The sequence below is a fragment of the Thamnophis elegans genome, chromosome 13, assembly GCF_009769535.1.
Source record: "Thamnophis elegans isolate rThaEle1 chromosome 13, rThaEle1.pri, whole genome shotgun sequence".
Classification (NCBI taxonomy): domain Eukaryota; kingdom Metazoa; phylum Chordata; class Lepidosauria; order Squamata; family Colubridae; genus Thamnophis; species Thamnophis elegans.
Genome location: NC_045553.1, coordinates 24,137,699 through 24,165,408, shown reverse-complemented (window position 1 = coordinate 24,165,408; position 27,710 = coordinate 24,137,699). Strand labels below are relative to the sequence as shown.

The window sequence follows — 27,710 nt, the reverse complement described above, 5'->3', positions numbered from 1 at the left end:
CCACTTTAATCTCTATTTAATAAATTTTGTTGTATACATGATGTACAATGACAATAAAGACTATACTAGAGAAAAAAGGGCAGTCTTTTAGAGTTGTATCATAGCATCTTTTGTTGTGTCTCGGACACTTTTTAAGAATTTCAGAATCCGCGAACCCCCAGTCCCTACCCCTTCTAGGAACGATGGAGGGCTTGTGGTTTGAGAAACGTTGTTCTTGGCTTTTTTGGCTGCTATGAGGATGTACTTGGTGACCATGGTGATATGGTAGGTCCTTAGTTCAGAAAGAGCAGCCACGCACTTGTTATACAGGGTCTGAAGGTCTTGGTTTCCAGAAGATAAGACATGATCCTTCAGTCGAGGGACAGACCGGATTTCTTCAATGAAGGCTTGATGGTGAGGAGGCATGTATTTTCTCATCCTGTGCAAAAATGCCGCTGGTAAAAAGATACCAAAGCAATGGATAAGTGGGGTTCAAGGCAATTTAAAATGATTGAGTCCGCCTACTCAACAAATAACCCTTTAGATATTTTTAAATCCCTCACAATTTCTAGCCCACAAGGTTGATGTAGGAGAAGAGTTGGGAAAGCTATGGGGCAGAGTCAGAGGTAGGTTGCTATCGGTTTGGCCTGGATCGGCCAAACCGTTAGTAGCGGCAGCAAGAGGCTCTGCCCACCCACCTGGACGCTTCTGCACAAAAGTGTCCTGCATGCACAGAAGTGTTTTGTGTGTGCATGCAAACACGTGCAGGAGCACACCCGAACTGGTACTAAAAAAATTAGCAACCCACCTGTGGGTGGAGTGAAGCAAGTCATAAGCCTAGAGTCATTATGTTCCCATAAACAATCTAAATCCAATCCCTCTCAAACTCTGTTGACTCTTATCCAGTGTCAATTTAGCACTACACATTAGTGTCAGACCTGCAGCCATATTTCTCTTTGATCTTTGGCCTGACACACTTTCTATTATTCTACTATGCTGTTTCTATTGTGGAAAAAGGGGAGGGGGGGATTGTACAGAGTTAGATGATATGTAGCCATAACAAAATTCTTTCTAGAAAACCAAGGTCATCCTTTGTCTCTGCACCTCTGCACCTGACTGGAACTGTTTGGGTGGAACTGTCATCATGGCCGTGAAAGATTGGACCATGTGATGGACTTGTGGGGGGGGGGGCAAGATCTTGAACTTTCATCTGGGTGGGGAAAACCGGGAAGCTTTCAGATTCGGGTTTTCCCAGATGTGCCAACGTGGCTCTCTTAATAAATTGGAACTTTGAGCAATACTTTGCCTTAGACTCTGGTTGCTTTTCGGAACCCCGACATTTAGTTGGTTAGATTTGAGTGGTGCAGTGACCTAGAGGTGGAGGTCTTGCCTCACAATCAGGGAGCTGTGAGTTCGAGCCTAGGTAGCGGCAGATATTTTTTCTCTGGGCATAGTGAGTAATTATCCACTGCGAACTCTGCATTGGCAACAGGAAGGGCATCCGGCCACTAAACACACCGCTCCATTCAGTTGCCATGACTCCACCTCGCTGTAAGGGATTACGGGGTCATTAAAAGGCCCCCAAAAATTAGTTGACTAGATTCTTGTGGATAGGTTTGAGCAATAAATTTTAACACAACTTAACATATGGTGTTGATTCTTCACACCTGAAAAGCAACTTGCTAAAAGTTACAGAAATAGGTATATAGCTACGGAAAGCTGTTCTATAGTATCAGCAACTGAGTCACTATAGACAAGCCAATACGGTACATGATGGGATTACTATCCAAATTCTTTCCATGCCTTTTCACAATCTCTTTGTTTAATTTCCATTCCACACATCCTCTTTGATCTTTGTCAACATTCATCCTGAGCATCAAAGCTAACTTGGCAAAGGAAGAACTCTTCTTTCCTGACCTCTAATTTTCAACTTTTGAGGAGCTACAAGAAGTTTCATTAGTTTCCTCCATGGGTGAGACATCTGTAGGAGGAGGAGGAGGGAATAGAGCTGGCAGAGAGAGTGAGAGAGACAGAGGTGGATCCTGGGCCATCTGTCAGCTCTCAGATGGAGAGTCAACAGCCCACAGGTCTGGAGGGGGCTGATGAGGAATAGAAGGAACAGCTGGGTTGCATGGATACGCAGAAGGCAGAGGAGAGGAGAGCAGTAGAAATCTATGGGCCGGTCCTTGGGACGGAAGAGCCACTGCTGCTAGCGAAGCCCCACCCTAGCTCTGGGGATAAAAGGCCAGGGGGCAGAGATGAATAGATGTGGCAGACAACTATTCATCTCCCTACAGGACAGATTTGTTAACCTGCTGTGACTGAGAGAGACTTTTTGCCGGGGCTACTGACGTCCCTAATAAATGAAACATTTATTTAGCTATAGAGGGTTTGTCATGTTTGGGAACCAGGTCAAGAAGAGTTGATAGATTTGGAAAACCCATTGGGGTTTTATCCTAATTGCAATACACAATGCCGGATCTACATGCAAGCAAAGGACAGCTCTTACCACTCTCTTTCTGATGTTGGATACCAAGCAGCTCATCGAAGGCATGCAGGGTGGAGCTTTGAGCTGCACTTCCTCCAGAATACGCCAGAGGCTGTTCGCAAAGGCCTTCGTACAGCAACCCTTCTGGTAACGCAGGATTATCTTTCCAACTGGAAAAGGGAAAAGGCACCGATGGGTTGCACAAAAGAGGACCAGTGGATAGCCTTCTGTAGCAGCCAATAGCAACAGCCCTTAGACTTATATACCTCCTGGACCCACAGCTGACCTTTGATTACCACCTGTCGGCTGTGACCAGGGGGGCATTTGCCCAGGTTCGCCTGGTGCGCCAGTTGCGACCCTACCTGAACCGGGAGGCCCTCACAACAGTCACTCATGCCCTTGTGACCTCTAGGCTGGAATACTGCAATGTGCTCTACATGGGGCTGCCCTTGAAGAGCATTCGGCGACTTCAGCTAGTCCAGAATGCGGCGGCGCGAGTGATTGTGGGTGCACCTCAGTTCGCCCACATAACACCTATCCTCCGCGAGCTGCGCTGGCTACCTGTTGATCTCCATGTGCGCTTCAAGGTGCTTCTTACCACCTACAAAGCCCTTCATGGTAGTGGATCTGAGTACTTGAGAGACCGCCTCCTGCCAATTACCTCCTCGAGACCTATCAGATCTCATAGATTAGGCCTCCTCCGAGTGCCATCTGCCAGCCAGTGCTGGCTGGCCACTACGCGGAGGAGAGCCTTTTCAGTAGCAGCTCCGACCCTTTGGAACGATCTCCCCATGGAGATTCGTACCCTCGCCACCCTTCAGACCTTCCGCGCAGCCCTCAAGAGCTGGCTATCCCGTCAGGCCTGGGGGTAAAGATTTGATTCGCCCCCACCCGAATGCTGAATGAATGTTGTTTATTTTTTTAATTACGTGTTATGTTATATGTCACTGTTTGTATCCCCTCCCATAAGTTGTTAGCCGCCCTGAGTCCCCTCAGGGAAAAGGGCGGCCTATAAATAAACTTATTCCTATTCCTATTCCTATACCACTTCACAGTGCTTCACAGCCCTCTCTAAGTGGTTTACAGAATCAGCATCTTGCCCACCAACAATCTGGGTCCTCCTTTTACCAACCTCAGGAGGATGGAAGGCTAAGTGAACTTGAACCTGGTGAGATTCGATCTGCCAAACTGCAGGCAGCCAGCAGTCAGTGGAAGTAGCTTTCAGTACTGCATTCTGACCACTGCGCCACCATGACTCAGTACCAAATAAGCAGAAGCAGCAGCAGCTAATCAATAATGCCGAAATAATACCCTAAGACCTAAACAGAATCAGGACAGGCCATGCCAGAACTAAGGCAAAGCTCTATGTGGGGAATAGCTGAGAGGCCGCGATTGTGGCGCATCAGAACAAACAATAATGCATATTGTTCAAGAATGATCTGTCAGGAAATTTCAAGGCACTTGAATAGCTTATTCTACCTATCTAACCTATCTATGTTGCATGACCACAGTTTATTGGCAACTGCAACTATCTTCACTCCCGTACTGTTGTGAATCTTTCCAATCTGGGAGGAGGAGGAGGAGGAGGAGGAGGAGGAGCAGCAGCAGCAGCAGCAGCAGCAGCAGCAGCAGCAGCAGCAGCAGCAGCAGCAGCAAAATTAGAAGGAGAAGGAGGTGGGGTTGGAGGAGGAGGATAAGAATAGGAAGAAGCAGAAGGAGGAGGAGGAGGAGGAGGAGGAGGTTGGGATCCTTGGTTCTCTCTGAGCTTGGTTGTTTCTTGCAGACATTTCATGACCCAACTAAGTAACATCATCAGTGGTAGAAGAAAGTACTGTTTGTGGAGAAGAAGAGGAGGAAGAGGGGGAGGGGGAGGAGGAGGAGGATAAGAAGAGGAAGAAGCAAAATTAGAAGGAGTTGGAGTTGGAGTTGAATGGGGATAAGAGGAGGAAGAAGCAAAAGGAGGAGGAGGGGGAGAGGAGGGAGAGGAAGAGAAGGATAAGAACAGGAAGAAGCAAAATTAAAGGAGGAGGAGGAGGAGGAGGAGGAGGAGGAGGAAGTAGCAAAAGGAGAAGGAGGGTGGCAGCTTCAGAGCCTCCAATTTTTCTGCCAAATGATGCATTTCAAGAGCCACAGATCAACTGCGGAGAAGCTGGTGCTCACAGAGACTCAAGCTGTGTGCAGCTCATTAGCTGACCTGTGAAGGACGAGGAGGAGGAGGAGGAGGAGGAGGAGGAGGAGGAGGAGGAGGAGGAGGAGGAGGAAGAGGAAGAGGAAGAGGAGGAAGAAGGAAGCGGAGGAGGGGGAGGAGGGGAGGAGGGTGGCAGCTTCTGAGCCTCCAATTCTTCTGCCAAGTGATGCATTTCAAGAGCCACAGATCAACTGTGGAGAAGCTGGTGCTCACACAGATTCAAGCTGTGTGCAGCTCATTAGCTGACCTGTGCCACCTGCCCTCCTTGCCAGATGTTACCGAAGCACCAGGGAGCCAGCCGATCTATTTTGAGGCTGCTGTTTTATTCAAATGCTCACACAGAGCCAAAACAGAAGTGGCCTTTCTAGCAGCTGCTCAGAAGACCTGAGTTGCCCGGAGGCATTTCTCCAAGCAACAGGGAGCCCTTTTCAAGAGGTGGAGAGGTTGCATTTGGTATGCCACACAGCCTCTTTGGCCAGCAACAGGTGACCATGGAGGAGATGTGCCACATACTGTGAATGCCAACAGCCTCTGTTCAGACCTTTTTCCACTAAGAATGCGAAGCAGTCCATTGAGGGCCTGCGTTCTCCATCTCTTCAATGCCAATCAGCAATCACAATAAAGTTAATAGATCAGCTGGAGACATGCCTTTTATTTCGGATGCTCAGAAGTGAGTTTCTTTGCTATTTAAATCTAAGGCAAAGAGTGGCAGCTCAAGGCTTGTGGGCTTTCGTGGACACCCCAATCTCTGAGTTGCTAGGACAGAAATGGAGAAGACAAGATCTGTAGAGATTCTCTGTCATCCAGGTCATAATTGTCCCAAAGGTGTTTTTTTCAGGAGGCAATTGGACTTTCTTGTTTTTTCTCTCGAAGACATCTCGCTTCTCATCCAAGAAGCTTCTTCAGCTCTGAGAGAATAGTGGGGAATGGAAGGATTTATATTCCTTGCAGACAGCTGGTCATTTGCATCCTTTTAGAGCAGTGTTTCTCAACCTTGGCAACTTGAAGTCCTGTGAAGTCCTGTGGACTTCAAGTCGCCAAGGTTGAGAAACACTGTTTTAGAGGGTCGTTGAGGCCACCTGGAGGTTTATCTGTGTCCTTGGGGTCATCTGAGTGGTGCAAATGGTTCCCGTAGTCTGTATGTAAATCCTTCCATTCTCCAATATCCTGTCAGAGCTGATGAAGCTTCTTGTATGAAAAGTGAAACGTCTTCAAAAGAAAAAGAACAAGAAAGTCCAGTTGCCTCCTGAAAAAGCCCCTTTGGGACAACTGTGACCTGGATGACTAAGAATCTCTACAGACTTTTAGCTATACAATTTGGGATGAAGACCCTTGGAATGGTGTGGGGGTATGAACAGATTTCCAAAGAAAAAAATTGCAGACTACAGGAACCAAGGTGTGTGGGGGGGGAGTTTTTGCCCTCCCAAGGCTCCAGAGGCTCCCAGAGCCTCCGCATGGCCCTGCTCTTACCTCGCATCCAAAACGGGCCATGTGGAGACTCCTGGGAGGGGAGGGGAGGGGTGGCAGGGTCAATTGGTTCTTGCAACAACCGGTTCGGTGAACTGGATGCAAAATTAACATCTGGTTCTGCTGAACCATTGCGAACTGGCTGAATCCCACCCCTGCAAAAGCCTCATCTTGTGTCAGTCACAAAGGTGTCAGGCCTGGAAGCCATCTTTTACACTGGGCCTTCAGGCCTGCTACATTTTCAAGTGGGGGAAACTGGGAGGTGGAGTTATATGGAGTATGGGAGATATATAGTCATAATAACATTCCTTTCTCAGTTAAGGATACCTTGCCCTGTAATTGATGTCATAATTGCAGGTAGGATTGCATTTGCCCAAAATTGGAAAAATGAAGATATCCCTATGGATGAGGATGCGATTAGGAAAATATTAGGATGTGCAGAAATGAATAGGTTAACATTTGAAATTAAAGAGAAGGAACTATCTGATTATTACAATATAATTATTTTCTCCATGGTTAGAGAATAAATATGAAAAGTGGAAGAAAGCAAAGGAGTAAAATAAGAGATAATGTTTTAACAAAGCTAAATAAGAAGAGGATTGTTACAGTATTAGGTATGGTATATATTAATATTAAGTTAAGAATAGATAAAATAATAAATATGGATGTAATTTGTAATTGTTGTCGTATAAAATATTTGCACACAATATATGTGTACCCAGATGACACACTGCTTAATGGAAGATGATGTTTGAATTAAAATAAAATGAAAATTTTATTTAAAAGAAAGGACTTGGACTTTCTTTTGGGTGGGGAAAACCTGGAGCCTTTCAGATTCAGGTTTTCCCAGATGTGCCAATATGACATCTCTAATAAACTCTAATGGAACTTTGAGGAACTCAAGCCTCTGAGTTTTCTTTCATTGAGGGTCTTACTTGGAACCCTGGCAAAATGGTTTCTCGTAACCTACTTTTATACCGGCAATCTAGCAACAAGTTTGTATTCACGTAGGGATTGTGCAATGCCCAAAGGGAGAATTTTGCTTTGTAGTCAAGTTCCACTTCCTCCTAAGTATCATTTCTTCCCCTCTCTGCTTCAACACATCCGAATTTTAATGAAGGTTTAATGAGGGGCCTTGATTAAGTGAAGGCAACACAATTAGCTAATGTGGCCTTGGGAAACCAAACATTAAGGAAGAGATTAACAGCCCCCCCCCCCCCCGGCATGCTTTGTGCAAGAGAAGGGGTCATAAAGATTTGGATTGAGAGTGTGCTAGTCAGGGGTGGGATTCATCCATTCTCCTCCTTCATTTACAGTCCAGGCACTTTCTCAAAGCAACGCTAAGGAGTCAGAAAGGTCAGGAGGGCCCTCCTCCAATTCAGATTTCGATGCAAATCTGCACAGTTCACATGTTCGAAGTGGAGCAACAAATGAAGGCATCCTTCGTGCTGAAATCTGTCCTCTCACACCAAAGGATGGTGATTTGGGGAGGATCAAAATAATGGGGTTTAAAAACATATACAGTATATTAATGGAAAATGCAGGCCAAAGGATGGGGTGAGATGAATGGTTGCTCAAGAAGAAAAGATAAGGAAGGAGGGAACGGAAAGGGGGAAGGAAGGAAGGAAGGAAGGAAGGAAGGAAGGAAGGAAGGAAGGAAGGAGAAAGGTGAAAGGGGAAAGAAGAAGGAAGTTTAGTCCTGAGATACCCCTCCCAAAGAGGGAAGGAGGGAGGGAGGGAGGAAGCAGGGAGAGAGAGAGAAAAGGGGGATGAAGGAAGGAAGGAGAGAGAGAGAGAAAGAGGAAAGAAGAAGGAAATTTACTCCTGAGATATCCCTCCCAAAGAGGGAGGGAGGGAGGAAGAAGGAAGGAAGGAAGGAAGGAAGGAAGGAAGGAAGGAAGGAAGGAAGGAGAGAGAGAGAGAGAGAGAGAGAGAGAGAGAGAAAGGGGAAAGACAAAGGAAGTTTAGTCCTGAAATACCCCTTCCAAAGACGGAGGGAGGGAGGGAGGGAGGGAGGGAGGAGAGACAAAGTGGGAAAGAGGAAGTTGTTTAGTCCTGAGATACCCCTCCCAAAGAAGGAAGGAGGGAGGGAGGAAGCAGGGAGAGAGAGAGAAAAGGGGGATGAAGGAAGGAAGGAAGGAAGGAAGGAAGGAAGGAAGGAAGGAAGGAGAGAAAGAGGAAAGAAGAAGAAAGTTTAGTTCTGAGATACCCCTCCCAAAGAAGGAGGGAGGGAGGGAGGAAGAAGGAAGGAAGGAAGGAAGGAAGGATGGAGAAAAAAGGAAGGAAGGAAGGAAGGAGAGAGAGAGAATGGGGAAAGACAAAGGAAGTTTAGTCTTGAGATACCCCTTCCAAAGAGGGAGGGAGGGGGGGAGGGAGGGAGGGAGGGAGGAGAGAGAAAGTGGGAAAGAGAAAGTTGGTTTAGTCCTGAGATACCCCTCCCAAAGAGGGAAGGAGGGAGGGAGGAAGCAGGGAGAGAGAGAGAAAAGGGGGATGAAGGAAGGAAGGAAGGAAGGAAGGAAGGAGAGAAAGAGGAAAGAAGAAGAAAGTTTAGTTCTGAGATACCCCTCCCAAAGAAGGAGGGAGGGAGGGAGGAAGAAGGAAGGAAGGAAGGAAGGAAGGAAGGAAGGAGAGAGAGAGAAAGGGGAAAGACAAAGGAAGTTTAGTCTTGAGATACCCCTTCCAAAGAGGGAGGGGGGGGAGGGAGGGAGGGAGGGAGGAGAGAGAAAGTGGGAAAGAGAAAGTTGGTTTAGTCCTGAGATACCCCTCCCAAAGAGGGAAGGAGGGAGGGAGGGAGGAAGCAGGGAGAGAGAGAGAAAAGGGGGATGAAGGAAGGAAGGAAGGAAGGAAGGAAGGAAGGAAGGAAGGAAGGAAGGAAGGAGAGAAAGAGGAAAGAAGAAGGAAGTTTAGTTCTGAGATACCCCTCCCAAAGAAGGAGGGAGGGAGGGAGGAAGAAGGAAGGAAGGAAGGAAGGAAGGAAGGAAGGAAGGAAGGAAGGAAGAAGGAAAGAGATAGAGAGAAAGGGGAAAGACAAAGGAAGTTTAGTCTTGAGATACCCCTTCCAAAGAGGGAGGGAAGGAGGGAGGGAGGGAGGAGAGAGAAAGTGGAAAAGAGGAAGTTGGTTTAGTCCTGAGATATCCTTCCAAAGAGGGAGGGAGGAGGGAGGAAGGAAAGAGAGAGAGAGAAAGGGGAAAGAAGAAGGAAGTTTAGTCCTGAAATATCCTTCCCAAAGAGGGAGGTACGAAGGGAGGATAATCCTGAGCTATCCCCCCTTCCCAAACAGATAAGGAGCTTTGTAGCCTTATGTACCACTTCAGAATAAATGCTCTGAAAATTGTGAAAAGGAATAGTACATCCCAAAGGAAAATGGTAGGAACCCTTGTTTGCCATGTCTAATCAGTACAGATGTTTGGGTTAGTTCTTAGAGAACAAGGAAAGCCCCCAAGTCAGTTGGCACTGTGGGTTTTCTCAATATCAACAGTTGCTCCTCTCTACGGTTCTCCTTGGAAAATGCTTTTTAAAACCAAAGGAATGTAGCTGTACTTACCCAGAAAAAAATATTCTTGTCACTCCATAAAAGACTGAAGGATCCACATAATCTAGGAATCAGAGCACATAAAGATCAGGTCAGTTTGCCGGATATACTTAATAAGTGCAAGGTTAAGTATGAATGTAACATTTTACACTTACACAAGAAGAACCAAGTGCATAAATACAGAATAGGTGGCACATGGCTCAACAGCAATGCTGTGAGATAGAGAGTGCAGAGAAGAGCAACAAAGATAATTTCAGGGGTCTGGAGGTTAAAACATATGATGAACAGTTGCAAGAATTGGGTATGTCTAGTTTAATAGAGAGAAGGACTAGGAGAAACATGATGGCAGTGTTCCAATATCTCAGGGGTTGCCACAAAGAAGAGGGGGGTCAAACTATTCTCCAAAGCACCTGAGGGCAGAACATGAAGCAATGGGTGGAAACTAATCAAGGAGAGAGGCAACTTTGAACTGAGGAGAAATTTCCTGACAGTGAGAACAATTAACCAGGGGAACAACTTGCCTCCAGAAGTTGTGGGTACTTCATCCCTGGAGGTTTTTAAGAAGAGACCTGCTCGAGCAGAAGACCTCCCCAAGCCCCTTTCAGCTCTGCTATTCTGCAATTCTGCATGCCTGCTCTATGGACCATCAAATATGACCTTTGTTTGTTTTCTATTGAAGACAAAGACGATGTTTGTCCTAACCATAATTGTATTGTATTGTACTGCATTGCATTGCACTGCATTGCATTGCACTGCACTACGTTATGTTATGTGATGTGGTGTTCTGTGATGTTATGTTATGTTAAGTTACGTTACATTATGTTATGTTATACTATGCTACGTTATGCTAATTATATTGTATTGTGTTGTATATTATTGTTATGTTATGTTGTGTTGTGTTATGTTATGTTATGTTATGTTATATTGTTATGTTACGTTATGTTATATTGTTATATTATATTGTTATGTTGTTATGTTATGCTATGTTATGTTATGTTACGTTACGTTACGGTATGTTATGTTATATTGTTATATTGTGTTGTGTTATGTTATGCTATATTGTTATGTTATGTTATGTTATATTGTTATGTTATATTGTTATGTTATGTTATGTTACGTTACGTTACGTTATGTTATATTGTTATGTTATATTGTTATGTTGTTATGTTATGTTATGTTACGTTACGGTATGTTATGTTATATTGTTATATTGTGTTATGTTATGCTATATTGTTATGTTATGTTATGTTATGTTATGTTATGTTATGTTATGTTATGTTATATTGTTATGTTATATTGTTATGTTATATTGTTATGTTATGTTATGTTACGTTACGTTACGTTATGTTATATTGTTATGTTATATTGTTATGTTGTTATGTTATGTTATGTTATGCTATATTGTTATGTTATGTTATGTTATGTTATATTGTTATGTTATATTGTTATGTTATGTTATGTTACGTTACGTTACGTTATGTTATATTGTTATGTTATATTGTTATGTTGTTATGTTATGTTATGTTACGTTATGGTATGTTATGTTATATTGTTATATTGTGTTATGTTATGCTATATTGTTATGTTATGTTATGTTATGTTATGTTATGTTGTTATGTTATGTTATGTTATGTTATGTTATGTTATATTGTTATGTTATATTGTTATGTTATGTTATATTACGTTACGTTATGTTATATTGTTATGTTATATTGTTATGTTGTTATGTTATGTTATGTTACGTTACGTTACGGTTTGTTATGTTATATTGTTATATTGTGTTGTGTTATGTTATGTTATGCTATATTGTTATGTTGTTATGTTATGTTACGTTACATTACGTTACGGTATGTTATGTTATATTGTTATGTTGTGTTTTGTTATGCTATATTGTTATGTTATATTATATTGTTATGTTATTGTTATGTTATGTTATATTGTTATGTTATATTGTTATGTTATGTTGTGTTGTATTATATTATGTTATGTTATGTTGTTATATTGTTGTGTTGTGTTGTGATGTGATGTGATATGATATGAGATATGATATCATATCATATCATATTATTATTATTATTATTATTCAATCCTAGCTAGAGGTTGATTTATTTTTCCTCTGGGCATATACAGTATATGTTGAACAACATATATATACAGTATCTGTTGAACAAAATTCCACATTGGTGACAGGAAGGGCATCTGGCCAGTAAAACACTCTGCTAGCCTCATTCCAGAGGTATTCAGCAGGTTCTGACCAGTTCTGGAGAACCGGTGGCAGAAATTTTGAGTAGTTTAGAGAACTGGTAAATGCCACCTCTGGCTGGCTCCGCCCCCATCTATTCTCTGCCTCCCAAGTCCCAGCTGATCAGGAGGAAATGGGGATTTTGCAGTAACCTTCCCCTGCCACGCCCACCAAGCCACCCCCACAGAACCAGTAGTAAAAAAAAATGAATCCCACCACTGCTCTCTTTAGTTGCCCAAGCTCCACCTTGCAAGGGATTATGGGGTCATTCAAAGAAGATGAGGTTTGTATTATATTATTCAATGCAAAATTAGTTGGTCATTTTCCATAATACAGGGTACAACTACGACTTGTTTCTGGTTCTGCTGTCTGTGAGAAGTGACACATTCTGCCTTTTAAAGTTTATTTATTTATTGACCTTGAGAATGTGAACCAAATGCAGCACTGAGATTGGAGGCAGGAGAGGGGCCAACATTTGAAACAATTCTATTCATTTAGCTGAGCCTCCATTCTAGCCCCCAGTGGATGTTGCTTTCCCTAATCACAAGAGATCATTACAGAACTAAACGGTGGGTAATCATCAAAGGCTTCGTTAATATCGAGGCTGCAAAAAAGGCCGAGAAAATAACCAAGCAACAAATCAACGATATTGAGCCACACAATACTGTGATTCAAAAGCATCTGAGATCTGTCAAGCACAGAGGGAAATTCAAAGCCTCCTTGCAGCATTAAAGATTTACTCTCTCTCCTGTCACAACTACTGATGCTCTTTCTAATGTTCTCCCCAGAGCAACCCTAGAGGAAGATTCAGCAAAATGGTTTTCTTACTAAAATTATCCCTGTGCAGTTCAGGTGCAATTAGAATCCATGGGCTATTTTTTTTTCTCTCTCTCTCGGGTATTTTATTCCGGTTTGAGATTAAGGCAATTTTGACTGCATCTTTTTTTAAAAAAAAAAAAAATCAAAGCACAGGAGTTTTACATAAGTGTATATAAGCCGTGGTGGCGCAGTGGTTAGAATTCAGTATTGCAGGCTAATTCTTCTGACTGCCAGGAAGTTCGATCCTCAATCAGAATAGAGCTGGAAGGGTTGTAGATCTTCTAGTCCAGTGATGGCTAACCATTTCCAGAACGAGTGCCCAAAGTGTGCATGCCCAAACCAACAAAATATATGCATGTTCACATTCTTGCACATATGTGCTAGTCGTTCCCAACTCTAGGGAGCAGTGCTTATCTCCATTTCAAAGCTGAGTATAGCAATAGCAATAGCAGTTAGACATATACCGCTTCATAGGGCTTTCAGCCCTCTCTAAGCGGTTTACAGAGTCAGCATATCGCCCCCACAGTCTGGGTCCTCATTTCACCCACCTCAGAAGGATGGAAGGTTGAGTCAACCTTGAGCCGGTGAGATTAGAACCGCTGAACAGCAGATAACAGTCAGCAGAAGTGGCCTGCAGTACTGCACCCTAACCACTGTGCCACGTCGGCTCTTAAGAGCCAGCATTGTCCGAAGACATCTCCGTGGTCATGTGGCTGGCATGACTCAATGCTGAAGGTGCACAGAACGCTGTTCCCTTCCCACCAAAGATGGTCCCTATTTTTCTACTTGCATTTTTTACGTGCTTTCGAACTGCTAGGCTGGCAGAAGCTGGGACAAGTAACAGGAGCTCACTCCCTTATGCGGTGCTAGGGATTCAAACCACTGAACTGCCAACCTGATTGACAAGCTCAGCATCTTAGGCATTGAGCCACCGTGCCCCTTTCATTATTTTATTATTTAATATATAATATTAAATCATTAATATTTTCTTACAGTGGACATTTCTAAATAGGAGTATGTTTTTATTGCCAACTCATGAAGAAGAGGTTGGACAGCCAATCTGGAACGGTATAAACCCTCCTGCTTGAGCAGGGGGTTGGACTAGAGGACCTCCAAGGTCCCTTCCAACTCTGATGTTTTATGTCTATATCTAAGTATGTTGGGGTCACAGGCTTACCATGCATTTTCTTCAGAGTTTTGGTCATTTCTTGAAGTGTGTTTGTCACTTCTTGCAAGGCTTCAGCCAGGATTTGGTCATCTGGCTGAAGAAGTCCATTCACAGCCTTGGCAATCGCCTGCAGGAAAGGAGACAACTCTGTTTAAATTCACATGCTGCCTGATCCCCAGCAATGCTGAATTGCCTTGCAGGAATCGATTGGCTTCATTAGAGCTTTGCATTTTGTTGGCTATTTATTTATTTTTAAAGCATTGATTTCAGAGGTAGGTTCCTACTGGTTCGTACTGGTTCATACCGGTTTGTACTGATTCGGATGAGTAGGTAGTAACTCAGTCAGACACGCACCCAAACCGGTTTTATCCTCGGCGCCACCATCTTGATTTTCTGTATGCATGTGCAGAACAACCTTCATTGCAAAAATGTAATTTATTTCCCTTTTCTAACATTGCACACGTGCGCAGACCTTTTTAGGTGCAAATGCACATGTGTGCACCAAACCAGCAGTAATGTCGACAGGAACCCACCCCGGATCCAACCCCCGGGACACATAGATACGGCCTATGGGGCCGCCCTGGAAACAGACACGGACTGGCTCAAAGCAATAGCAATAGTTAGACTTATATACCGCTTCATAGGGCTTTCAGCCCTCTCTAAGCGGTTTACAGAGTCAGCATATTGCCCCCAACAACAATCCGGGTCCTCATTTTACCCACCTCGGAAGGATGGAAGGCTGAGTCAATCTTGAGCCGGTGAGATTTGAACAGCCGAACTGCTGAACTGCAGTCAGCTGAAGTAACCTGCAGTGCTGCATTTAACCAATGTGCCACCTTGGCTCCTCTTCCAATGAAAAGGGAGATTGGGAGGGCTGTGTGCGGCCTTCCGGAGCTCCTTTTTCAGTCGCAGAGGGTTGCAGGAGGCCAACACAGCCGAAAACGAAGCTCAGGAGCCTGTTTTCACTGGCAGAGCTCTCGGGTCACCACAGGGGCCCCCAACATGAGTGACATTGAGCTGACCACACCTACCCCAGCCACACACCCCCCAGCCCCCCACCCAAGGTCAAACACAACCACAGGTGGGTTCCTACTGGTTCAGACTGGTTCGGCCAAGTAGGTAGTAACTCGGCTGGACACGTACCCAAACCGGTTCTATCCTTGGCGGTGCCATCTTGATTTTCTGTTCTGCACATGCACAGAACAATTGTCATTGAAAAAAACATTTTTTTTCCTTTTTTAAGCATGGCTTGGTGGGTGTGCATGCACAGACCTTTTAAGGTGCAAATGCATAGCAAACATTTTGGGGCGCCGAACTGGTAGTAATGCTGGCAGGAACTCTCCCCTGAACACAGCCCTGATGTGGCCCTCAATGAAATTAAATTTGATACTCCTGGAGTAGAACTTAATGTAATGACTACATTGACGCTGGTTGGATTACCACTATTTGCTAAATTATAGGCTACCAGCTTGTTTTAACCTAGTCTAGCTTGTTTGGTGTAACTCAACAAGTTTTCAGATTAGCCAAAATGCTGGGGAATGCTCCTCTCGATCCCTTAAAAAACAGCCAAAGCAAACATTGATAATTAATTTAGGAGACGACTAGACCTTCAATCCTGGTGCAGCAACTTTCTCAGTCAGTAAACTGACAAGGATGAACCCAACTGTGCTTGTTCCTCCAGGGAAGGTAACTATGGGCTCCAGATTCCTGGGAAGAGAACAAAACCAAAAGTCTAGGAAAGGAGGTACAAGTGTTTATTACTTCTTTCAAAGGAAGGGTTGTTTCTCAAAAAAAGCCCAAGGTGTACAAAACAATCTTTAACAGTGATGGCAAACATTTTCGTCACCCAATGCCCAAACCGAAATACATATGCATGCATGGAAAACGACCCAGAAAATAACCTATTTTCCAGCCATTTTTCAAGCTGTTTTCAGGCTGTTTTTTGGGCAAATTCTGTTTGGCCAAAAAAAAACTCTGTTTCTATACAGCAGCACAGAGTAAACAAAGAGTACAGTCACCATGTGCTTTACTGCTCAACTATTTTAACTGTGACAGGAAACAGGAACACAAGAGCATAAAGTATATACAGTACTATAGATCCTAACTTGTAAACAGTGCTATCTACTGGCTGAATACTATTGTAGCTGTTGCATAAAAATATATTTCAACAATGAATTCCAATAAAAACAATATTGCATATTGCTGTATGATGTTTGGTAATTCCTGGCTGACCTTATGCAAGTTTATTCACTGCATGTGCTCCCTCTCACAAGGCACTCATGCCTGAACACCAAAAGGATTGGTAGCCTTTTTTTTCCCACCCTGTTTCTTTATAAGTAACTTAAAAAAGGAAGCGTTACAGTGATGGCTCAGTGGCCAAGACACTGAGCTTGTCGATCAGAAAGGTCGGCAGTTCAGCGGTTCGAATCCCTAGCGCTGCATAACAGAGTGAGCTCCCTTTACTTGTCCCAGCTTCTGCCAACCTAGCAGTTTGAAAGCACCTAAAAATGCAAGTAGAAAAATAGGAACCACCTTTGGTGGGAAGGTAACAGCATTCTGTGCACCTTCAGCATTTAGTCATGCCAGCCACATGACCCCGGAGACATCTTCGGACAGCACTGGCTCTTCGGCTTTGAAATGGAGATGAGCACTGCCCCCTAGAGTCAGGAGCAACTAGCATATATGTGCAAGAAAACCTTTACCTTTAACAATGAAAAATGAAATAAACCAGAACCACTGAAGGGCATATCTCAATTTGGCATTAGATTAGAATTCCAATGGAGAATCCTAAGCCAAGGAGAAACAAAGCTCGGTGAAATAAAGAGTCAAATACACCTTGGGTGTCAGTAATGGCCCGGAAAGGAGGCAAGCAATTACTTGCTAAACAAACCCATTTCTGGTTAGTTTGCCATTTGCGCTTGAGAGGAAAGCTGCAACCTACCACCAAGCAACTGTTTGATGGAGAAAAATGATTCTCCTAAATCTCCGTTTGCTATTCTGTGGGAGCATAACTGGCAAAAAAATAGGAGCTGCGAACAATGTAAACATAAGCTGTCTTCCTAAAAGTAGCAGCTGTTTGACTTCAAACAGCCTGAAAATTGACTCCAAGGTGATCACTAAATCAATCTTGTCCTGCAAAAAAAAAAAAAAAAACCCTAAGGATTCTCAAAGACTTACTCAATTTCCAGACGCCTTGGAGAAATTGAGATGACATCCGCCAACATGCCCAAGGAAGCAAAATCAAGAGATGAAATCAGTAAAGTCCATCATGGTACAACTGTGCTTTTAACAACAATAGCAATAGCACATAGATGTATATACCGCTTCCCAGTGCTTTATCGCGCTCTCTAAGCAGTTTGCAGAGTCAGCCTATTGCCCCCAACAATCTGGCTCCTCATTTTACCCACCTCGGAAGGACGGAAGGCTGAGTCAACCTTGCGCCTCGTGAAATATTAACAGAGCTAGTAAGCTATTGTTCTAATGTAATTCTTTAATATTAGAATTCTAATAAACTCTATGGTCATTTGCTTTTTTAAAAAAAAAAAGTTGCTGATAACAAAAACTGCTCCATGTGGAAACATCCCATTAGACAATTCAACATTTAAGGTTGATGTAGAAGATGGCCAGACTGAGCCAGAGGGATGGGTCATGCCATGTCATCAGTCTCGAGTGCCTTCGTGCCCATCAGAGATTCCGCTGACTCGAAATACCATCCCAAGGAAATATCTGAAGGAGACACCTACAACAATAGAAAAAGAAAGGGAGAGAGTAGGAGAGAAGGAAAGGAAGACGGGGGAAAGAAGAAAGAGGCAAGGAGAGGAGGATGGAAGGGAGAGGAGGAGAAGGAGATGGGGTAGGGAGGGGAAGAGGAAGAGTAGGAGAAAGGTAAGGGAAGAAGGAAGGGGAAGGAGCGGAGGAAGGAAGAAAGAACGTAGGGAGCTAGGTAGAAGAGAAAGGGAAAATAAGGTGGTGTCACAACAGGAGGAAGGGATGGTAAGTAAAGCAACCCAAACTGTATATTATAACCTATTAAATGAAATAATAAATGTATAAGAATGACAAATGTAAAGGAGAAGAAGAATTATGTTAATGTATACTTAAAATGGTATGTAAGAGAACAAAAATTTAAAAAAATTCTATTTCCCCCCCACTAAAAAAAAAGAGAGATTCCACTAACTCTTGTTTACAGGCCACCTTGAATTCCACTGACTCTTATCCACCGCCCATTTGCTTTGACCGTTAGTAGTTCAGATTCTTGTAGAGAGCGTTAACAGGCGATGAACCTTTATATTCATTCGAACCCCTTGGGTTCCCGATTCCAGCTACAATTGATCTCCAACGATTAAGCACAGATGTCATTGCCAATAGATTTATTACCCCTGGGGATTTTTCTTCTTCCAGTTCACCAGAACAAAATCCGTGTGGACCAGGATTGGAGGCAGACTTAGCATTTCAGAGACTTCTCCAAAAGGGATGGCCAGGTTTCGTGGCAAGATCTGAAAGACAAGACCAGCAGGTCAACCCCAGCTCTCCTGTGTCCGTGTCTTACTGGGTTTAAGTAGAGATCCAGATGGTTAGAAGAAGAAGAAAGTGCCTATGGAGATTCTCCGTCATGCTGGTCATGATTGTCCCAAAGGTGCTTTTTTTCAAGAGACAACTGGACTTTCTTGGTTTTTCTTTGAAGACGTTTCGCTTCTCATCCAAGAAGCTCTGACTGGATGTGGAATGATCTACACTCCTTGCAGACAGCAGGGCATTTGCATTCTTTTTGTGGGCCGTTAAGGTCACCTGAAGGTTTAGCTGTGTCCTCAGGGTCACCTGCATGGTGCAAATGGGTGTGGAGCCTTCTTGGAACTGTTGAACAGTCTTGTCGACAGTTCCAAGAAGGCTGCACACCAATGGGGGGTTCCAGATCCCGGTGCAACCGATACGGTGCAATGGGGCCCAGGGTCCACCACATGAACGTGCACAGCATGTACATAAATGCGCGCAGCACACACATGCGTTCTTACCTCTTGCAACATCTCCGCAAGCCTCAGCGACGCTCCAGCTGCTGGGCGGAGCATGGCGCAGGTGCCGTGCACTCTGTACGCGGAAGCGCCAAAGAGCTCAAATACAGGAAAGGAGCTCAGGTGGGCGGGTGGGCCCTCCGGAGCACTGTACTGGAATGGTACCCGGTGCTCCAGGCAGGCACTGGTATGCCCGTACTGGAACGTACCCTCTGCAACTCACCACTGCAACTCACCCATTTGCACCAGGGGTGGGTTGCTTCCGGCATTACTGCCGGTTTGGTGTGCTCAAAAATGTTGCACTCTTGCTTCACTCGCTCGCACATTTGCACAAAAATAGGTCTGCCCATGTGCAAAACATTAAAAAGAGAAAATAAATAAATTTGTGCAGTTACAATTGTTCTGCGCATGCGCAGAACCAAAAATCAAGATGGTGGCCCCATTGGAGAACTGTTTTGGGGGTGTGGCAGGCCTGCGTCGCTGCCGGTTCCAGAGACCCGGGCTGCCAAACCACTACCGGTTCAGCTGAACCAGTCCAAACCCACCTCTGATTTGCCAACCTTTTTGTCGTCCTGTGCCAAAAGCGCGCATGCATAATGCAATGTGCGCATTACAATGCGCCCTTCCCCGTGCACATGTATGTGCCACACACCCACACACACGCATGTGTGTTCGAACCCACCCCACCCCGCACACCTCGTTTTGGGCCTAGCATGCCTGCAGCCTCCTGGGACCAAAAACAAAGCACAGGGGGTGCACTGCTCCCCCGCCCCCTGTGCCTACACGTGCGCCCCCCCCCATATGCATCAGCTGGCGTGGCAGTGACCCAAAGATCAGCTGGCCAGTGAGAGGGGGGCCAAGCATGCACTATAGAGCTGAGCTGGGGTGATGGTTCGCCTGCCCACAGAGAGGGTTCCATGTTCTACATGTGCCACGTGTGGCATACGTTCGCCATCACAGCGCTAAAAGGATGCAAATATCCAGCTGTCTTCAAGGAGTATCCATTCTTCCATTCCCCCGCATCCAGTCAGAGCTGAAGAAGCTTCTTGGATGAAAAGCGAAACGTCTTCAAATGAAAAGTTCAGTTGCCTCTTGAAAAAGCACCTTTGGGACAACCATGACCTGGAAGACTGAGAATCTCTACAGACTTTTAGCCATACAATTTGGGATGAAGAACCTTTGAATGGTGTGGGAGTAGGAACGGATTTCCAGAGGGGGAAAAACTGCAGACTAAAGGAACCATTTGCACCACTCAGGTGACCCTGAGGACACAGATAAACCTCCAAGTGGCCTCAACAACTCTCTAAAAGGATACAAATGTCCAGCTGTCTGCAAGGAATATAAACCCTTCCATTCCCCACCATCCAGTCAAAGCTGAAGAAGCTTCTTGGATGAGAAGCGAAACGTCTTCAAAAGAAAAACCTAGAAAGTCCAGTTGCCTCTTGAAATAAAAGCAACTTTGGGACAAAAAGTAAAAAAAATTGTAAGTCCCTATTGCCCAATGTTAGACTAAAAGCACTGAAGAAGACTACAAGCAGACTTAACTTTGAACCATTCGTTTAGCGCCCATTTCAAAGTTATAACAACAAAAAAGTGACTTATAACTGCTCCTTGCACCTATGACCGTTGCTGCATCCCCATAGTCACAGGATCAAATTTGGGCACTTGGCAAACCGGCATTATTTAATTGTGGCATTTGTAGGGTGGCACCATTGCATCTGGGTTTACCCTTTGCATCCTCCTGGTTTCCTGCAGATACCGCTGGGCCAAATCAGGCTTAAGAAAGACCAACATTCTAAAGTACGGGCTAATATACCTTGGGGACCTCTTTTTCGCCTTCCTGCCAGACGTAGCCCATCGTGATGAAACTGAGGACCAGGTGGGCCAAATAGAGTTCTCGGTGGCCTTGGAGGTACTGGCAGCTTAGTAGAGGCATCTGTTGAAAGAGAAAAATTGTTAAAGAAAAATAATATTGTTATTAATGGGTTTCATCCCACCACCATGTCCCTCCCTCCCTCATAGAACAGAACAATAAAGTTGGAAGGGACCTTGGAGGTCTTCTAGTCCAACTCCCTGCCCAAGCAGGTGACCTATACCATTTCAGACAAATGGTTGTCCAGTCTCTTCTTGAAAGCCTCCAGTGATTCCTTTCCTTCTTTCTTTCCTTCCTTTTCTTCCTTTCCTTTCCTTCCCTTCTTTCGTCTCTTTCCTTCCTTTCCTTCCTTTCCTCTCTTTCCTTCCTTTCCTTCCTTTCCTCCCTTTCCTTCCTTTCCTTCTTTCCCTTCCCTTCTTCCTTCTCCTTTCCTTCCTTCCTTCCCTTCCCTTCTTCTCCTTTTTTCTTCCTTTCCTTCCTTCCCTTCCCTTCCCTTCTTCCTTCTCCTTTCTTTACTTCCTTTTGTGCACTTCTTCTTTCTCCTTCCATCCCTTCCTTCCCCTTCTTCTTCTCCTTCCTTTCCTTCCTTTCCTTCTTCCTTCTCCTTCCATCCTTTCTTTCCTTCCCCTCCCTTCTTCCTTCTCCTTCCTTTTTTCCCCTTCCTTTCCCTTCCTTCCTTCCTTCCTTCCACTAAAGACTATTCTATTAAGAATAAATACATAAAAGCAGTTTTTCATACCATCTGAACCCTTTTTTACACAATTGAATACTTTCTCCTGTGGAAGACATCTGATCAATAAACTCATTCCATTTCTATTTAACTTTGATAAGTTTGCCTTTTTCATTCCGACATAACGCCTGCAAAACTCCCATTTTTCTCCGGCGAATCACAACGCAACAGCTGCTGAGGGCTAGGAAGCCACAAGCCTGTGCATTTAGCACCCGATTTCTGCAGCTTGGAATGAAGATGGCGGTGTGTAAATCAGCCATCATACATCAAACACTAGAAAGGAAATCACTGATCACACCTCATTATCTAGTGCAACCCTTAAGAATGGTTGAAAAGGAAAGAAACAAAGAGGAAGGGAAGCATACAGTAGAGATTGCTGCATGGGTAGTCCTTAACAACACTTCATTTAGTGACCATTCAAAGCTACAACAGCACTGGAAAAAGTGACTTATGACTATATGTCACACTGTGCTTCGAACTCCTGGCAGTGGGCAGAGTTAGCCTGCAATACGGCACTCTAACACCACTGTAGCTCCTGCACATGAATAAGGTAACTTCAAATGTGGATTGGCTATATGTTGTTCCCAGTTCAGCTACATGGATATGAGAGCTATTACCCCGTTAGGAATGAGACTAAGGTAAAGGAAAAGGTTCCCCTTACACATACATGCTAGTCGTTCCTGATTCTCAAGGCTGAAGAGCCAGCACTGTCCGAAGACGTCTCCGTGGTCATATGGCCAGCATGACTAAATGTCAAAGGTGCATGGAACGCTGTTCCCTTCCCACCAAAGGTGGTCCCTATTTTTCTACATGCATTTTTTACATGCTTTTGAACTGCTAGGTTGGCAGAAGCTGAGACAAGTAACGGGAGGTCACTCCGTTACACAGTGCTAGGGAGTCGAATTGCCAAACTGCCAACCTTTCTGATCGACAGGTTCAGAGTCTTAGCCACTGAGCCACTTAGTCCCTAGTCCTAGTCCCTTAGAAATGAGACTATGAAACAGTAATGAGGCATTGGTACTTCTACTGCTTCACAAAAAGCAAGCTAGCACAGAAAAACCGAGAAGAAATGGGCAAGAGATTTGCTGTGCCACATTGCCCTGTTTCAAAAAGAGTGTTTGCTGGAACTCTTTTACCTTTATCATCCCTTCTCATCAATATTATTGATTATTGAGTACTAAATTCTTAATACAATACAATACAATAGCAGAGTTGGAAGGGACCTTGGAGGTCTTCTAGTCCAACCCCCTGCCTCGACAAGAAAACCTATACCATTTCAGACAAATGGCTATCCAACATCTTCTTAAAGACTTCCAGTGTTGGACCATTCACAACTTCTGGAAGCAAGTTGTTCCACTGATTAATTGTTCTCATTGTCAGGAAATTTCTCCTTAGTTCTAAGTTGCTTCTCTCCTTCATTAATTTCCACCCGTTGCTTCTTGTTCTACCCTCGGGTGCCTTGGAGAATAGTTTGACTCCCTCTTCTTTGTGGCAACCCCTGGGATATTGGAACACTGCTATCATATCTCCCCTAGTCCTTCTTTTCATTAAACTAGACATATCCAGTTCCTGCAACCATTCTTCATATCTTTTAGCCTCCAGTCTCCTAATCATCTTTGTTGCTCTTCTCTGCACTCTTTCTAGAGTCTCCACATCTTTTTTACATGGTGGTGGCCAAAACTGGATGCAAATATTCCAAGTGTGGCCTTACCAAGGCCTTATAAAGCAGTGTCAACACTTCATATGATCTTGATTCTATCCCTCTGTTGATGCAGCCTAGAACTGTGTTGGCTTTCTTTGGCAGCTGCTGCACACAGCTGGCTCCTATTTAAATGGCTGTCCACTAGGACTCCAAGATCCCTCTCACAGTTACTCCTATTGAGCAAGGTACCACCTATACTGGACCTGTGCATTTTGTTTTTCTTGCCTAATTGTAGATCTTTACTTTTTTTCACCATTGAATTTCATTTTGTTAGATAGTGCCCAATGTTCAAGTTCTTTATATTAATTGTTACCAGTCTACTTTAAAAGGAGAAGGAATGTCATAATTTGCCAAAATGGCTAAACAGATTTGGTCAAAGAACACATAACAAAAACATTTTGGGGAAAGACTGTAAGCCTTGTATGCTTTCTTTTTATTTTTTACACCCTCTTGTTTTTGTTACTTTCTCTTTTGTCTTTTGATGTGTCATTTATTACATATAAATTACAGGATTACATATAAATAGAAAGCAGATTTTAAATATGTCATCTAAGCAACGTTATTTTCTCTTCTGTGGAACAAGTGCCATCTACAGGAACTTTTGCAGCATTGCAGAGAAAAAAGCAGAGGGTTCACTATTCCAGGTGTATTTTTAAAGAATGCATGTTTTGTTTACCTTTCCAAGCACTTTGCAAAAATTTTGTTCTCTTCCTCTTGCTTTGTCCTGCCTCACACTCACAAATCAAATATCTCCTGCCAATTCATATCCTATTTTTAGCAAGACAAATACTGAGAGCACACTGTTCTGACCGAGGCTTCCCCAAAAAGCACGAGGCAGACAAAACCCCTTTTATTAAACAAATGTGAATTCCTCTCCATCACATTCAAGGAAGGCCTGGCAAACAGTCTTTCAAAGGAATATTTATAACCACAGACCTTATCTATCTTGGAAAGCTGCCATGTAAATATTTTCCAAACGCGGTACTGTGCAAAGAAAGACTGGGCACAGAGTCTCTGAGATTCACGGACAGATCTTCACACTCCTGAAATGAATCTAATGACCGAATGAACGAATAGTTTCCTGCAAAAGCCCACTCCCCTTTCGCTCCTCTTTTATTTCCTATGGGAGGAGCCAATCCCCTTCCACCATTGTCTTTACTCCCAAGTCTACCCTGATTTCTCAGTTGTTCTTTTCTTCTGGCAGCTCTGTGCATGCGCATACTAGGAACAGGCTCCAGCTGTTCTTCTGCCTCACTGCTGTCTAGCTCCATAGGCACCTGATCACTGCTAGATGGCCTTGGCCCTGTCTCTGCCTCCGATGCAGAGCCCTCGTCCGAGCCTTCCCCAGCCTCCAGGACTGGCCCATGCTCCTCCTCAACCGCCTCACTGTCCGACTTTGCTGCCAGCTCTGCTGGCAGTTGACAGGCCACAATATACACAAATGGCTCAGGGTGTTTCAAAAAGTAAAAGTGGAGATCCCAACTCAAAGACAAGTCTGATAGGGAAGTTAGCATCCACTCCTCTAGTATGCAATAAAGAAAGGAAACATGCTTCCTAGAGCAGAGGTCTCCAACCTTGGCAACTTTAAGACTTGTAAACTTCAACTTCCAGAATTCCCCAACCAGGAGAGGAACTCTTGGAGTTGAAGTCCACAAAGTTGCCATGGTTGGAGACCCCTGTCCTACAGCATGATGAAGCACAATGTCGGATCTCCATGGTTAAATGTCATGCGTGAGAAGGAATTTCAGTACCTTGTTGACCTGGAAACGAAGTTGATGGCTCTCAATTAAGTAAACTAACCGATGAGCAATCTCCATCCATGGACTATAGAAAGGAGGAAGTTCTTTCTTAAAAAGAGAGGTCAAAAAAAGTAATGTGATTATATAAATTAATTGTATACATAGAATTGTTCAGATTAGGTTGGAAATGGAGAGCCCATGATCCTTAGTCATTGTGAGATTACAATTCCCAGCATCCAATGCCTACTGTGAACACTGGCTTAGGATGTTGAGGATAGTTCAGTGCAGTTTTTCTACTCTTTAATTTAAAAAAAACTTCTAAAAGGAATTATCATCCTCAAAGTGGAGAAATTGAGAACTTGGAGTTCTCCAATAGTTGCTAATTCCCAGCTGCGCCAGCTAGAAAATCCAGTTTCACATTCGCTACCGGTGTCCCGAAGAACAGATATTCTAAGCTTGGCCAACATACAGTGTATTTGTGTGAGGATAGGGGAATGTCATTTGTTCGTTCCTTGTTTTTCTTTAAGACAGATTTGTTTCAGATTAACAGAGTTGGAAGGGACCTTGTGGGTCATCTAGCCCAACCCCACCCTACCCAAGCAGGAGACCCTACACCATTTCTGACAGGTGGCAGTCCAGTCTCTTCTTGAAAGCTTCCAGGAATGGAGCTCCCACAACCTCCAAAGGCAACTTCTGTTCCATGGGTTGATTGCTCTCACTGTCAGAAAATGTCTCCTTATTTCCAGGTTGAATCTCTCCTTGATCCATTTCCATCCATTATTCCTTGTCTGGCCTTCAGGTGCTTTGGAAAACAGCTTGATTCCCTCCTCTCTGTGGCATCCCCTCAAATATTGAAACCCTGCTCTCATGTCTTCCCTGGTCCTTCTCTTCATTAGACTAGCCAACCCCACTTGCTGTGACCACTAGTCCCCTAATTATCCTGGTTGCTCTTCCCTGCACTCTTTCTAGAGAGTGCACTCTGCACTCTCAAGAGATATAGCAGAAGGACACATCAAAGAGTTTGGGGAGGCATGGAAAGAAACTTTTTCAGCATGTGGAAAGGGAATATATTCATAATTGACATTAAGGTAACCGATTTTATTTATTCATTCATCTAATTTACATAGCATCCCATTCTACCTAACAACATTCTACCTACTCTGAGCAATGTACTACTATGTAAAGCAGACTTAATTCTCATTTACTTTGTATCAATTATATATATTTTTTCTTCTAGCTTCAATCATTCTCTCTCCTTAGATCTTTTGTCCCAGAAGGTTATGCATTGTTACAGGCATTTGATTGCTATCAATTAAAAAATAATCCATTAAAAAGAAGCTTTCTTCTCCCAACAAAACTTATCTTATGTCATTTCACAGATCACTAGCTCAATGGAATGGTATCTTCAAGTCTCTATTTATTTAGAGACAGACAACATTCATTATGTCGCCACTATATAAAAAGATGTTGACAAAGAGTGCAGAGAAGAGCAACAAAGATTATTAGGGGATCGGAGGCTAAAACATACGATGAACGGCTGCAGGAACTGGGCATGGCTAATCTAGTGAAGAGAAGGACTAAGGGAGACATGATAGCAGTCTTCCAATATTTGAGGGGCTGCCACAAAGAGTAGGGGGTCAAGCTGTTTTAAAGCCTTAGTAAGACCACACCTAGAATCCTTCATCCAGTTTTGGTCACCATACTGTTAAAAATATGTTGAGACTCTAGAAAGAGTGCAGAGAAGAGCAACAAAGATTATTAGGGGACTGGAGGCTATAACATATGAGGAACGGTTGCAGGACCTGTGCCTGGCTAGTCTAGTGAAGAGAAGGACCAGGGGAGACATGATAGCAGTCTTCCAATATTTGAGGGGCTGCCACAGAGAGGAGGAGGGTCAAGCTATTTTCCAAAGGACCGAGAGAAGGACAAGAAGCAATGGGTGGAAACTAATCAAAGAGAGAAGCAACTTAGAACTAAGGAGAAACTTCCTGACAGTTAAAACAATTAATCAGTGGAACAGAAGTTGCCTCCAGAAGTTTTGAATGGAAGTTTTTAAGAACATGTTGGATAACCATTTCTCTGAAGTGGTGTAGGGTTTCTTAAATATTCAAATCCCGAATCCCAAAACAATCCCAGATCATTCTGCCTCTCTCTGCAAGCCCAAATCCATCAACAGAAGTAGACAATCATGGGAAAGATCAGAGGGACTCTTCTTCCTCAACTTCCTTCCTTCCTTGGGCCCAGCATTTGAATGATTTCTCCTTCTTCCCACACCTTTAGTTTTTGGCAAAAGGCTGTACCTACCAGTGGATTTGGAAGAAGGAAACCATAGTCTTCAGAAATATGAAATCTCTTCAGTGTGAATGCCGGCTTCTGTTTCACAGAAAGTGTAGAGTTCTCCATTCTTATGAGATTTAACAGCCACGCTTGGGAATTTTTAGCTGACGGAATTTGGGATGAAGTGAAGCTCAGAATCCCACAGTAACTCCTGACCAAGGCAACCTTACTTGTAACTATTAATAGATTTTGATTAGGTGAAGTATTTCCTCTCCTCCTCATAGTCCCAGACCTTTGGCCTGTTGAATGTCACTGACCAATGATCAGTGACGCTGGATAAACATCAGGGAGGTGCGCTGATAACACCCTCAAATAGGCCAAATTCAGAAACAGAAAAGAATTTAGAAGGGATGGGACCATCTACAAAGTGAATCATTAAAGGCAAAAACTGCCAACTCGTTTGATAAGAATAAAAAACAAAAGAAATACAGAATAAC

General features: G+C 43.8%; 1 protein-coding gene across 2 annotated transcripts; it reads right to left on the bottom strand.

Moving 5' to 3' along the window:
• Positions 1-27,492, bottom strand: IDO2 (indoleamine 2,3-dioxygenase 2). Of its 2 annotated transcripts, XM_032229951.1 has the most exons (10): positions 27,241-27,492; positions 24,949-25,044; positions 20,709-20,828; positions 18,261-18,379; positions 17,061-17,075; positions 15,491-15,590; positions 13,893-14,010; positions 9,667-9,718; positions 2,489-2,637; positions 1-434 (listed from the first exon to the last, which is right to left on the bottom strand). In XM_032229951.1, the coding sequence occupies exons 1-10, from the start codon at positions 27,337-27,339 to the stop codon at positions 88-90; spliced, it is 1,215 nt and encodes a 404-aa protein (XP_032085842.1). In that variant the 5' UTR covers positions 27,340-27,492; the 3' UTR covers positions 1-87. The 2 variants fall into 2 exon arrangements, with proteins under 2 accessions (XP_032085842.1, XP_032085843.1); XM_032229952.1 differs by lacking the exon at positions 24,949-25,044.
• Positions 27,493-27,710: the final 218 nt, after the last annotated feature.